Below are 14927 nucleotides of genomic sequence, written 5' to 3' on the forward strand. Positions count from 1 at the left end.
CAAGTTGTCGAGACTGGTGGAGTGAAGTATAGTTACCAAAAGAATTTCTCACAACTTCATTACAAATTCCCTAACAACAACTTTATCTCACCAACATTTTTCATTTTATATTGACTCTGTTGAGTTGAAGGTGATCTCTGTAAACAATAGGTTTTCATCATGCTTATTGCTGGTCCAGCTTCGCTTTTCGGATCCTGAAAATTTTATCGCTACTAGGTAAACAACCTAAAAATTTTAGTATTTGGAGATAAAATGCTTCAACTGGCAACTCGGGATTGAAGTTTCTGCTGATGGATGTGTTGTATGTAGATTATTCTATTCACTAGGTGTCATGGAATGAAAAGCTGTGACTGCTCTTAAAATGGTTCTGTAAAGTCCATACCCAAACACAGCGACTTTGACATTGTATTCTTTTGTCAATTCTCATGCAAAGTCAGATGCTTTTTTATTAAGCTGATCGGTCATATATATATAGTGCCCAGGATTATAAAAAATTAAAATTAACTCTATAGTGCCATATATATATATAGTGCCATATATAATCCAGAAATTGATTGCAGCAGTTGCAAATAAAAGTGCTCAATGTTTAAAAGACAGAGCTAATGTAAATCATTATATATTATATATGTTCAACTACAACTATGTGCCATATATACATAATATATATAGTGCCATATATATATGTAGCTTAATAATTTTTTGCAGTACAGGTTAGAGTAGTTTTGAATTACCTAGAATCGTAATTATATTTAATCATGTCTGTGTCTATTACCAATGTGTTGCTCTTAGACAATGTTGACCCAAATGCTGAAGTAATATTGAAAGAAAATGGAATCAATGCTACTTTATGTAAAGAAAAATTTACACCAGCTGAACTGATTAAAAAGCTACAGGTGTGCAGCTTAAAATACTTTTGCATTTGTTTTATGAGTAAATGCTAACTACATTAGAGTACCTTTTCCTAAAGTATTCACACTCTTATTGTTGTAAACCGTTACAGGCTTTAGCTTTTCTTTTAATCGTTTTTAAGTATGTACGGTATTTATTTGCCAACGTTTTGTGATGTGTGAAGGAGTATTGTAACAAAATATTCGCCTATTCAGACATTTCATGTGGCATTGTCATATTTGAGATAGGGTGTCATTAAAAGACTGTCTTGAAAATGTTGGTATATATATCAGGCAACACTTTTTAAGTCCTTTGATACAACGCTGTGGCTATTCTTACCATATACTGTAATGTGAATATAGCCTCAGAGACTATATGTTATGTACCTGTTCACTCAAGCATGACATCTTTTTTCTCGCCTTCTGTTCTCTTAACAACAAAAAAGCTGCATTTATATATAACCTCTAAACTAGACAACTTTCAGTGTGAATATCCATGGCTCACAGCGACTTCATCGGTCACAGATTCCAAAGGCGTCAATTTGACACTGCCCAGGAGCATTTTTTTTAGAACTTTATTGATTAGTGCTTTTTTGCTACTTCCACTAGTATATTATATTATAATACAATTTTGGTAAAACTAAAGATGTGACTTTTTTCTTCAACCATAAACAGATAAAACCAAGCAACCACACGGCATTTAACACAATACATTAAAGTGCTAATAAAATCCTGCAATCCTCGGCCCTCGCCTCAATACACAGTTGTTTGCCACAGGCACTTACTATCTGCTTAACGTCTTTTCTTAATTCATTGTATAATGTGATGCGTTTTTTGCCTCGTGGAATTAACCGCCATGTGATGTGTCTTTCTCCCCTACTTTGCCGTTTCATTCTTATGCATTTCGTTTTCAATTCATGTAGATCAGTTATTTATTTTCAAAGTAGATATATATAAAATCAGTTAGGCTATATATTTTTCATTATATACTTGAAAAGGGCTAACATGTGTAATGTGTATGGCCAAAACGTTCGTAGTTTATAGTTTATGTTCACTTTAATCATGTATCATATGATGTTAAATGTCGTGTGGTTGCTTAGTTTTATCTGTCTCCAGCTGTAATAGTATGAATAATCAAGATTATGTACGTAATTGTTAGAAGTTTTTATTTGCTGGAGCTTTATAGTTCATGGGATTTAATGTATATAAGTTTTAAATTTAAATCATATTTTATAAAACAGGATTATGATGGAGTTGTTGTGAGATCTGCCACAAAAGTTACTGCGGAGATAATAGAGAATTGTCCAAACTTAAAAATTATTGGCAGAGCTGGTGTGGGTGTGGACAATGTTGACATACCAACAGCAAGCAAGCATGGCATTATTGTGATGAAGTGAGTTTGTGCATATTTTCAATTCATGAATCAGTAGGCTACAGTATACATGCAGAGGTTTTTTGTGCCACTTTTATTGTGCTCTTCCGGCTTTGAGTACATGACACAAAGTTTACATTTTTTCTGGTAAGGCGTGGTTTGATACTACCCGTCATAAAGATGCATTTTTCTAAGCAATTTACAAAGCAGACAACATGTCAGACCCATACCTACTGAGTACTGATTCAAAAGCAGACACTCACCATCAGCTGTTATTTTGTGTGTTGCATGTTTTACAAGAAGCAGTTGACACTGATCAGATTAGAGTAGTTGCAAAGCTGGTGCCATGTCATAAATTATTAATTTTAAAATGTTAATGACCCAACTCTTATGTGTTTTATTGCAATGAAAAGTAATGAAATTATTTTCTTACAATCTCACATGGACTTCGTTGAAGGAAGATTGCCCTCAATTATGTGAAATTTGTACACCTTCATTTCTTTCATTATGCAATTTTTTTTCAACTTCTTGATCTTCTAGATGTTTTCAACTTTTTTAACTTTCTAAAAGTCATTTGTGTCAGAATATTGTGACAAAGACTATATATATGCATTAATTTTTCTTTTTTAGCACACCTGGTGGAAACACCTTAAGTGCAGCAGAGCATACATGTGCCTTGATTTGCTGCTTATCAAGAAATATCCCTGCTGCTGATGCTTCTATGAAAGCGGAAAAATGGGACAGAAAGGCGGTAAATTTGCAATTCACTACTCCGTGCATAAATACTCTTAATTAAATAATTTTAAGCCAGTAAATGTTTGAAGTCAATACTTTGAAATATGCTATGAGTCAGTAAGCCTTCAAATAGCCACTAAAATTGGGGGTGTGTAAAGATTTGATGACCAGGAAGTCTTCTGTTTAAATATGCGATGTTTGTTGCGATATGGATGTACAAAACAGCTGGCAAGAATATACACTTTATGGAAGTTTTCATGTCATAATGCCACATTAGTTATAACTGCGCCAAGTTTTTGTTGCAGTAAGTGAGAAAGTTGCACGTGCGTATAAAAATAACTTGAATTCAAATGTTGCCTGCATGCATTGTTGAAGCTTCCCATAGCACTGCACAAAGTTGCTTGGCAATGTAATAATTTGCATTTAATACTGGTATAATGTTTGGCAGGGACATTTTTACAAAATCACTATTCAGTTCAAGCCGATGATCTAAATACAAGTTTAACTCAAACTGATCCCTGTATTGTCAAATATTTCTTTTGTTACTTTTTCTTATGGCGCAATTCTTGAAAAAAATATGCAGTTAAAAGTTGCACTTAAACAAGAAAAATCTGCAAAAACTTGCCCTCATTATGACTAACAACCTGTAGCATTTGTGAAATAACTTTTGTGTGTGTTATATTTTATATATGGAACAATGGCTTACTGTTTAAAATGATGAGATAACTTTAAATACATTGAATCATATACAGTATAAGTCAAGTGGAGAGTTCTTTTTATGCATAAGTTAAGTACATATCTTTTTTACGGCATCCAGGCCGGATAGCGACTGTCAAAACAGCGACTGTCATAATGGCGACTTCATAATAGCGACGTAATGAAGTGAGCGACTGTCAAAACAGCGACTGTCATAATGGCGACTGCATTAAAACAGCGACTGTTATGATAGCGACTTAACACTTTAAACCGAACCAAACCGAACCCAGCTACTACAAGGCAGAGACCTGACTCAGCGAATGAAAAGATACGTGACAATGAACACACGAATCACTGTTGTACAGCAAAATCGAGGCCAGTATGATCTGCGGCAGTTCCTTCGAGCCCTTGCTCACAATTTAGAAATAAACGTGGCTTGATTTTTATTGCAAGACTTTTGGTTGTTTTAAAGTCCCTTTTGGTTTCAATCTTTTTCTAGACCCTGAATTTTATTGCAAGGCTTGACGACTTTCTGTTGTTTGGCTTGACTAGCCTATTTCTTTTTAAATCATGTGACTTCTATGGATAGTCCAAATAAAATGTTGTTTTAAAGTCCCTTTTGGTTTCAATCTTTCACTACGCAGTGTTTGCCTATTTGTGCGTGCATACGTGTGTAGAGAGGTGTGGGGGATGGAAGGTATGTGTGGAGGGGGTGAAAGAGTGCGTGTGCGCGTAAGCCTTGGATTTAATAAAAGAAGTGAGGTCGCTGTTGTGGCAGTCGCTGTTTTTGATGAATCGCTGTCGTGTAGTCGCTCTATTGACAGTCGCTGTTTTAAATGAATCGCTGTCGTGTAGTCGCTCTATTGACAGTCGCTGTTTTAAATGAATCGCTGTCGTGTAGTCGCTCTATTGACAGTCGCTGTTCTGACAGTCGCTATTTGGAACCCGAGCCCTTTTTTACCACCTGTATTGATTGTGGGGACCTTCAGTGGAAGTCAGTGTATTAAGAATATGAATGATTTCATGCTACCGAATAGTTGAAGACGATTGTTTTAACTACAAATCTGAGCTTCTGTACCGCAGCCAGCAGTAAACTTAAGTTTGTAACTGTGAAGGCCAAAATAAACAAAATTTACAGTCATTTAAAACAAATGCAAAATTTCATTGACAAAATAAAAGTTGATTTGATCGTGCAGCATGGTAAGTTTTTTTGTTTGAACTTTCGTTTTACAAATCGTTTATGTGGCTGCAGTTTATGGGACACGAACTATATGGAAAAACACTTGGAGTCATCGGGCTCGGACGCATAGGAAGAGAGGCGGCCATCAGAATGCAGTCGTTTGGCATGACGGTAATTACATTATAATTACGTTATTGCGAATTTCAGTTTTTTTATTTGCCTACAGTAGAAACGTACACACTCAATACACTGTACCCAGACAGAACAATCCGTTATTTTTACATTGATTCAACGTCTGCAGACGTTGAATCAATGTAAAAATGACGGATTTTGCTTGGGTATCTTGCTGTCATTGCAAGCTTGTTTGAACAAGCTTTCTTATCGGCATTTAAAGCATATTGGTTTGGGAAACATCGGGGGAAAAATGAAACAGATGTTTCGTACTTTTAACCAGTCCGAACACGTGTGTGCTTTGATATAATCTCTACGACTAGTTTCGCTACTGATTAACGTGACGACACGCAATGCTCGGTGGTAGGGTAAGTATTTCAGTCGTGTGCTGACAGATAAGACCTAAGAGAAATGTGGCATAGTTGCAATTTCCTACTTATATACTGCAACAGTGTATAGCCTATGTACTTGGTGATAGACGATTGGCTTTGATCCACTTGTTCCGAAAGAAGAAGCCATGAAGTACAATATTGACTGGATGACTGTGGATGAAATTTGGCCTAAAGCTGACTACATCACTGTTCACACACCGCTTATTCCGCAAACGAAAGGTATTTAGTGATTTCTAGGAGTTTCAAATTTTTTACACCTTCCTTATCTTTCGTTTGTTTCTTATAACTGGCGGTGTTTTACGTGCGAGAATAGGCTTTGTACTGGCACAAACTAAAATGTTTTTCTAATGGACTTAGCGCTGAGGAGAAAATACATCAAAAAGACTATTGCACCTTATCTGTTCAATAACAAATGCTTGTCATAATTTGAAAACGACTTTTGCTTACGAACATTGAAAATAATTAGGAAAATTGGAAGGTGTTCAATAAAAAAATTAGTTTTCGCAGCTGTTGTTTTTCACAGATCAATGACCCAAAGTGACGACTTATTTCTTCATCTCGTAGGTTTGTTGAACGACACCACGTTTGCTAAATGTAAAAAGGGGGTGCGTGTCATCAATTGTGCCCGAGGGGGAATTATTGACGAAGACGCACTGTTGAGAGCGCTGGAGAGTGGCCAGTGTGGCGGGGCTGGCTTGGATGTCTATGTCAAGGTTTGTTGTGAATTGTTAGCCACATGTTGTGTGTCACGATTTCTTTCTATCTCTTACCAGGAAAAAGACTTGGAAAGATTCAATGACGTAGTTTAATGGGTCAAACCGAAAAGCAGTCAATTAAATGTCGAATAATTCTACAGTGAAATGATAATCTGACTTCTTGAAGAACTTTAACGAACGGCTTCTCAAATAACTCTAATTTCTGCATCAACTATACCAATTCACAACTCATAGCACAACTCTCATAATCAACTCGTAACAATCACCATAATAATAATCTCAGAATCTCAGAATCCCAGAATAAACATTACACAAACTACACCACTATTTATAGTTGGCTGTTCAGTCCAATAACTTCGAGAAGGTTACATCATAAAGAACCATCGTTCGGTCACGTAGCATTTAAAAGGTAAACAACAGAAGCTTATAGAAGGTCACGTAGGGAAAATGATTCCAGAAAACACGTTACATAATACAGATTTCGTCATCAGAGGTTACTTCAGGTCATAACCGACAATAACACAACGCACCAGAATTCCACAATGAAAATAGCACATTCGTTGGATACAAAGCAAGCCATCGCGAGGCATTTGCACCTTGATTGTGACATACGCCCCCCCTTAGAATATTGTTGCAAACAATATAACAACACAATCAATACAAAACACACCATAAAACAATTAATTACTCAATAATCAGTTCTCATAAGTCTATCGTTGCATGATCTACCAACGATAGCTTTTCTTAAAACAATAGTCACGTTTTCTGTGAAAGTTTTCAACGTCCTCAACATCTTCAGTGCATCGGCGAGCGAGATGACCCATCTTTCTACATCGGAAACATCTCCTCTCCGGACAGTCCTTGGCGAGATGACCTTCTTTACGACAATTGTAGCAAGCCTTTTCATCAAAAGGGCAGCTCCTGGCTATGTGTCCAATCTCCCCACATCGGTAGCAGTGGTTGTCACGGCAACGTCTGTTTTCCGAATGTCCGCCGTCAGCAACGCACTCCCTGGCGAAATGTCCGCGTCTACCGCATCTATAGCAAACTCCAAATGGTCGTCGCCTGCCTCTTCTCCTTGGTTCATCGCGCTCGTAATATCCGTCATCGTGAGATCGTTGCTGATTATCTGCAGAACAATCTCGAGCAAAGTGACCATTCTTGCCACAAGAATAACAAGTAACTTCAGAATCTCTCTCAAAAACATTTCCGATTATCAGATCAACTAAAGAGTTTTGTAAACATAACGCTTTCACAGTCCCACTACAATACGGAGTTTCGATAGATATCATCGCTAACGGTCCTTGGATTGAAGTGGTATCTATTTTTGTCACATGGCCAGTTTTTCCCGTTAATTGACTGTCTTTAACCAAATCTCTCCTCACTATTATACCAGTAGAACCAGAATCACGTAAAACTTTTACCTTTTTGTCTCCAACTTTCCCATCCACTACTGGCAGGTGATCTTCAGGTATTATTTTTCCGCAAACATCTTCATCCGGATTCTCCTCGTCAAGCGTTGGTTTAGGAATCATTAACGCACAACCGCATCGATAAACGTCCGTGTCTTCATCTTTTCTAGACTGATTGGATCGGGACAACGACTTGTCCTTGCATTCCTTCGCTTCGTGTCCTTGCCTATTGCAACGATTGCACCACTTCCTCGATTCCTGATGATTTCTGTTAGTCTTCTTCCGGCAGTTAACAGACTTATGACCTAAGCCATTACAATTAAAACAACGTACTTCTCTTGGAACCGCACCTCCTTTAAAATTATTTGTTTGCTCTTCGTCATTATCGCATGACAACGTTTCTTCACTCGACAACTTTTCATCATGAGCAACTAAGTACTGTTCTGCCACACTGGCTATTTCTTCTAGATTCTTCGGACTTCTCTCCATTAAATAAACAGACAGATCTTTTGAACATGAATCTGTGAATTGTTCCTTAACTATAAGGTTTGCCAATCCGTCCAATGATTGTTCGGCCCCCGAAAGTTCAAACCATTTTAACAAAAGGTTTCTTAAACGTTCAATAAATTGACCTGGACTTTCGTGTCGTTCAGGCTTTGCCTCACGGAATCTTTGACGGTATCCATGCTCGGTAAAATTGTATCGCTTTAACAGAGCTAACTTCAATCTGTCGTAATTCATGGCTTCTTCTTGCGAAAGTCTTGAATATACATCAAGAGCTTGTCCCGATAATAACATGCTTAGCTGGGTAGCCCACGTCGACTTCTCCAATTTGGCTATTGTAGCATATCTTTCAAATCTTAACAAATAACTATCCAACTCATCTTTTTCTTCAACAAATGATGGCAAATCTGGACGTCTAACTTGCGCCACAATAACATCTCGAGCATTATCATTAGTAGAATTAGATCGCTCACCAATGTCCAGCTTTTGTCTTTCTAATTCAAGTTTTAACTTTTCCAATTCATATTGCGCTCTTCTTTCTTCAGCTTCTGCTTCGCGCTGCGCTTGTTTCTCTTCAGCTTCTCGTTGAGCTTGTTTCTCTTCAGCTTCTCGTTGAGCTTGTTTTTCTTCAGCTTCGCGCTGCGCTTGTTTCTCTTCAGCTTCTCGTTGAGCTTGTTTTTCTTCAGCTTCAAGTTGTGCTCGCTTTTCCTCAGCTTCAAGTTCTGCTTTCCTTATTTCACGAGCAGCTCTTCTATCTTCTCTTTCGTCAGCTTCTCGCTGAGCTTTTTGGTCCATTATCTTGTGATACTCTTCCATCACAAACTGAGACTTCTCATTACCAGTCAGCCCCATTCGTTCAGCCATGCTCCCTAAGTCTTCAATCATCTCATGTTTGACAGTATCCGCCATCTTGACATTAAATTATTCTTTCAATAAATCTTCGGTATTCTTCGGTTTTTCGGTTATATTCTTTTTCGGTTTATCCCGGACGAGCCCCCAGAATGTCACGATTTCTTTCTATCTCTTACCAGGAAAAAGACTTGGAAAGATTCAATGACGTAGTTTAATGGGTCAAACCGAAAAGCAGTCAATTAAATGTCGAATAATTCTACAGTGAAATGATAATCTGACTTCTTGAAGAACTTTAACGAACGGCTTCTCAAATAACTCTAATTTCTGCATCAACTATACCAATTCACAACTCATAGCACAACTCTCATAATCAACTCGTAACAATCACCATAATAATAATCTCAGAATCTCAGAATCCCAGAATAAACATTACACAAACTACACCACTATTTATAGTTGGCTGTTCAGTCCAATAACTTCGAGAAGGTTACATCATAAAGAACCATCGTTCGGTCACGTAGCATTTAAAAGGTAAACAACAGAAGCTTATAGAAGGTCACGTAGGGAAAATGATTCCAGAAAACACGTTACATAATACAGATTTCGTCATCAGAGGTTACTTCAGGTCATAACCGACAATAACACAACGCACCAGAATTCCACAATGAAAATAGCACATTCGTTGAAGATACAAAGCAAGCCATCGCGAGGCATTTGCACCTTGATTGTGACATTGTGTTTGGATATCATTTTAGTGAAACATAGTTATGTAAAGTTTATGTAATACATAAACATACATACTTACATATACTTAACATACATACATACATACTTTACATAAACATAGTTTATGTAAAGTTTTCAGCAAATTTTCATCTAAATTGCAGTAATTTTTTCCTGAGCCTTCTACACATCGTTGTAAACATAGCGTCTGCGCTGAGTTTGTAGATTTTGTAACGACACTCCAAAATATATATTGTAGGCGAGTGCAACCAATGTATTTTTTTGAGTAGCAGTGTATTTTGGGTCTGTTGGATAAACATAGTGACAAAGCGATGCTAACAACATATAAGGTTAACGTGAAAACAGCATTGCAAGACGATCTTATTCTTCTTTTTTTTGCCACCCTTCAATGACTGATAAAAATCAGAAATTCTGATGATCTTATTCTTACACAACTTCTTTTCTCAGGAGCCAGCCACAAACTTCCCTCTAGTGAAGCATCCAAAAGTCGTAGCGTGTCCGCACCTTGGCGCCAGCACGACGGAAGGCCAAGCTAGATGCGGCAAAGAAATCGCTGAGCAGTTTGCCGATGTAAAAACTGGAAAGAGCTTTTTTGGCGTCGTAAGTTCTCATAAGTCTTACGAACGATATAAGAACTATCATGCGGGAACAAAACTAACAAAATGAAATAAGTAAAACCACAATTAATAAACGTTGAAGAGAAAAGGTAGTGAGGTGTGGTAGGCTACACTTTACACATAAGCTAGTCGAAATTTCAGTTGGTGAATGGGCTTTCAGTTTATTGCAGATACTGATAAGACTTCGGTTTAAGAAATGTTTTCGTGAGATCGTTCCAGTCTTGTACTCAATGTACTCATGAAATTGAATATTTTGTTGAATTGGAGTTACTGGGAAGGAAAACTTGATTGCTGCTGTCGTTTAAAGCTAAAAACAATTATTTTTTTAATGTAAAACAGAGCAGTAATTTATTGCCTCCTGGTCCCCCGACGTTGCTTCCTATGAATAAGCATGGACGTATTTTACTAGCTTACTACCGCCTGTGCTTACCAGTTACGTTACGCTTATAGTCCTTGGACTTCCGTAAAAAATGGTCACGCCACAATTAGAATATCACATAAAATCGCCAAGCATTTGCGTTCTCAGTCTCTTGGGAACCGTGGCAGCTACACTGGTTCAAGCTGTCCAAACTTACTTATTTCTTTACAATTTCAGTTGAATGCTCCCGGTTTAACGCAGTCCACCGGCGTGGAGAGTTGGGTGCCAACAACCATGGGTCTTGGGAAGCTGTTGAAGAGTTTCTTTAACTCCAATCCGAGTCAGATCAGCATTGAATCTAATGGTGAGTAGTGCGAGTTCTTCTGCTGATAGCAATGCGTTGTGTTTTTTGTTATTTTTGAAGTATAGTTTTGTTGCAAATCGAGACATTGCCTTGACTGGAAATGTCATAAAAATGGTTTGAAAATTCGACGGCTAAAGAGCACACCAAGCTGGAAGTGGTTACCTTTGCAATAGCTTCTGGTATTGCACTGGTGAAAGAAATTGTAGCGGGAAAGTCGTTGTATTTTTCTTATACCAGTACTCCAATGAACGTGAAAGGTGACAAACTTTGCTTAACTTATAAAGCGTGCTGGTTTGATTTTAAAGGTACACTTCTGCAGCTGGCGTGGCCACGAAACCGAAAATCTAACCGATTTGAACTTTACCCAGTTGTTAAAATCCCTTTTTGGCACTGAATTACTGTCTGCAGACGTTGAATTAATGTAAAAGGACAGAATTTGCCAGCTAGCTACCAGATGTCCACTAATTAGAGGTTTCAACAACTTTCGCAGGCAAGGAGCTGGCGAGAGCCGGGAATTGCTTGAAGGCTGCCGTGTGTGCTGGCTACCTAGCTTCAACTTCCGATTCTATTAATCTGATCAACTCCGTCGCCAAGGCAACCGACCAGGGAATCACTGTAAGTACAAGATGATTACCCAGACAGCAAATCAACCTTTTGCATTTTACAGATGTTGAAGCAATGTAAAAACAAGCGGTTAATTTGCTGTCTGTGCAGTTTTTGTCCCTATCCCTTAACCGTTGTTTCAATAAACTCAATACACAGTAGATAGCAAGTTGAAAGCATGGTTAGCGAGTGATGTACAATTGTACGTATGTCATATACACTTATACAGCAAGTACATATGTCTGATTGTGGCTGAAATTAAGTATGTACCATTGAATTTCGCATTTTTTACCAAACTTTACTAATCTAAATTGATTTCATCAAGAAAATGTTTTTAGTTTTTCGTGCGCAATAAAAGCTTTCCTTTTCAGGTTAATTTCTCAAACACCGCCGAGGCTTCTGGCAAATACGGAGCTACTTGTTCCTTAGTGGCACAAAGTGAAACTACAGCTTTAAGGTAAAGTCACTCCGCAATTTCTTGTTTTCATATTAAAACATGGTAAAAGTCATTAACTGAATACCATTCTGCCAGCGTAAAATAGCGTTTTGATTTTTACTTATCAAACCTTAGTAACTTGCATGGATCTGCATTCTGCATTTACTTTTGCTCATTTGCTCTGTCGTCTGCAGTCCATCCGACAATTTTTGAATTGACGATCCCTCTGATTACGTCATCTAGCCAACCAATAGAAATGATTTTATTATAAAAAAGCTACTTTCTGTCGCCAGGTTAACTGGAGCCGTTGTTGGTGGCAAGAGCCTCCTTGTGGGCATTGATTCTCAACTTCTGCCTCTTCCACTACCGCTAGATGGCAACATGGTGGTTGTGAAGTGCGGCGCCGCTGACGTTTCATCAATCATTGGTATGTAACTTCCCAGCTAACAACTCAGTCCCTTTTCTACAGTCGTTGAATCAATGTAAAAAGGACAGTTCCTGGCTGGGTTTATTATAAAAACACCAACAAGCTGCCTATTGTGCATAGGTTGCTATTTTTCCGAGTTCAATTGTATCCTGGTTTTGGTACTAAGAGCTTTGGATTATATCTACTTTAAAGACAAAAGGTCAAACACTGCTTCTTTAAAATCATCTCACTACAACTTGTCAAGACATAGGCTAGTTGCGAACTCTCTTTTGGTGTCAAATGGTGTTCGAATGTCGCTCAAACCTGTGCGTTTCTAAGCCGTCGCCAGTATATTGTAATTCGACTAACTAACCTCATGCTCTCGATTATTTGATCAGTCAATAATGAAAATTTGCAACCTGTGCATTGCTGTTCCTTCCGCAATGGTTGAAACTGACAGGTCTGTGTGTTGACTGTTGAAAGATGAGCTTGTTCGTGTATGAAGAAATTTAGTTGTCGTTTTGTTTCCCTAAGCTGTTGCGGCCATTCGTTTTCTACCCAATGTGGCACAAACGAGGAAACTCAGGTGCCACCAAATCGTCCTTCGATTGAAAATCGGCTCAAAATAACCAGAATTTTTATTGCAGGTCAATTATCACTGCTCAAAGTCAACGTGATGTCATTTTCAAGCACCCCGGTTATCAGTGACGCCCAATGGGTCGTGTTCGTGACGTCATCTCCTGTTGCTGGTGCTAGCCTTGGTCCAATGAATCTCCAGTGTTCTGCGTGTGTTCAATTTTAATGCAAGCCTCAATCCAGGCTTGGCATTCTCCGTTCTGATGGGCTTTGAAAACTTCCCAGACAGCAAAATCCGTCATTTTTACATTGATGGATTTTGCTGTTTGGGTTTGTTTGCCCGACAAAGTTTTCAAATTGGATTTTATGACTGGAAAGGTCACATGGTTTTTGTCGGATCACAATTTGTTTTCTCATCGACAACCATGTAATTTATATGAGGTTTCACAATGACAGGGATTCATTTTCCTCATATAGAAGCTTCATAAGTTATATAATTAACAGTAAAAGCGATAATAGGGTAAAAAGAGGTTTGATTTTTTTTTTTTTCCAATAAACAAGCTGATTAATTATAGGACTATTTTACCTCGTAAGTATTTGACATTATCATAATAATTGTGAATACTCAGTACTCACCCAACGTACAGTGCTTCCAGTTTGCAAATCAGACCTTTTTTGCTTGTTTCCTTTTTTTTTCAAATCAGCGTCTGTCGACATTGAATCAATGTAAAAAAGGACTGATTTGCTAGTCAAGGTTGCATTGTTGTAAACACAAGCATTGAAAGTTAGTCATCCGTGACGACCAGTTGTCGAACACGATTGTATGTCGTTATCACTTCACTTTCAATCGCACTTTGTTGCAAGGTGTTGCCAGTCACACAACTTCCTCGTTTGAAACATAATAACAATTTCTTTCTGGTCTACACAAACTATAGTTTTGCGAACAGTGCAATTTCTAAGCGTTGTTGGAAGGTGAGAGATAAAGATTTGCTTATCCCAGTATGAGCTGACACCCATAAGCCTACTGTTGCGCTTTTTAATCATTTACAATATTTTGACCAATAACAATAAATGTTGAGTTTATAGGAATATTTTGTTTTACAAAATTGCGGGTTGATGCAACCAATACGTAGTATCTAGTTGTAGCCTGTGACTCCAAGAGAGCGGCCGCAGTCCGTTGCGTATTTACCAACCTTTCAATCGTTTACTGAAAATGCATTCACGACACTTACGAGAGTTTTTAGACACAAACGATGAGTTTGGACTGAGCTTATTTTTGCTTCAGTTAAAGCGTTTGCGTGCATCAACTTATTAGAATCATTATTACATAATCTGACTTTAGTGTAAAGATAGCTTTGTCTCCATAATTAATCTCTGTTCCCCGACTGTATAAGACTGAATCAATCTCATTGCATCTTCTGGAGCACATTTTAATGGCCTACTCCGTTAAATTAGTGGAAAACGCATAACTGCTCGGTCTTTAGGCGATGTGCAATTGTGCAGCCAGACCTAACAGCTTCTTCGTGGGAAGACTTGGCTTTTCTGATGTTTTCAGTGTTAGATTTCACATGTTTGTAAAAAGCATTCAGACGATTATGTTCTGGTAACTGATTTGGTGCGGTTTTTGTGATATGTTTTATTTCAAACAATGCGGACACGAATGCGTGGTGCTTAGGTAAAATAATTATCCGAATTAGTTTTTTTCTTTTAGAATGGCACATTATGTTTTGTGGCTACCGACATTACATGTTTTTAGGTATTGTGACAGCGCTATTTAAAATTGAATATTGACCAATAAAATTTTTTGTTTATCAGCATATTCACTTAAAATTAAATAATAAACATTACACGACCTACTGCGACACTTGTGACTTTCAGTGAGCTGTCATTGAAATGGATGAAATTG

General features: G+C 37.8%; 2 protein-coding genes across 2 annotated transcripts in view; one reads left to right on the top strand and one right to left on the bottom strand.

Moving 5' to 3' along the window:
* Window positions 1–715: 715 nt before the first annotated feature.
* LOC145770742 (D-3-phosphoglycerate dehydrogenase-like) lies at window positions 716–14877 on the top strand. The gene is made up of 12 exons (XM_082582445.1): window positions 716–893; window positions 2129–2280; window positions 2890–3010; window positions 4943–5041; window positions 5520–5652; window positions 5998–6146; window positions 10109–10261; window positions 10874–11000; window positions 11491–11615; window positions 11975–12060; window positions 12333–12466; window positions 13093–14877. Exons 1-12 carry the CDS (start codon window positions 756–758, stop codon window positions 13245–13247), a joined length of 1572 nt encoding a protein of 523 aa, XP_082438571.1. The 5' UTR covers window positions 716–755; the 3' UTR covers window positions 13248–14877.
* The window catches only part of LOC145770741 (uncharacterized), a 251215-nt gene continuing 242665 nt past the window's right edge, over window positions 6378–14927 (bottom strand). Inside the window, exon 2 of the mRNA XM_082582444.1 lies at window positions 6378–9637. Within this exon, the coding sequence (XP_082438570.1) occupies window positions 6875–8974 (2100 nt within the window). The 5' untranslated portion in view covers window positions 8975–9637 and the 3' untranslated portion in view covers window positions 6378–6874. The remainder of the gene's footprint in view (window positions 9638–14927) is intronic.

The sequence above is a fragment of the Aplidium turbinatum genome, chromosome 5 (genome assembly GCF_918807975.1).
Source record: "Aplidium turbinatum chromosome 5, kaAplTurb1.1, whole genome shotgun sequence".
NCBI classification, from domain to species: Eukaryota; Metazoa; Chordata; class Ascidiacea; order Aplousobranchia; family Polyclinidae; genus Aplidium; species Aplidium turbinatum.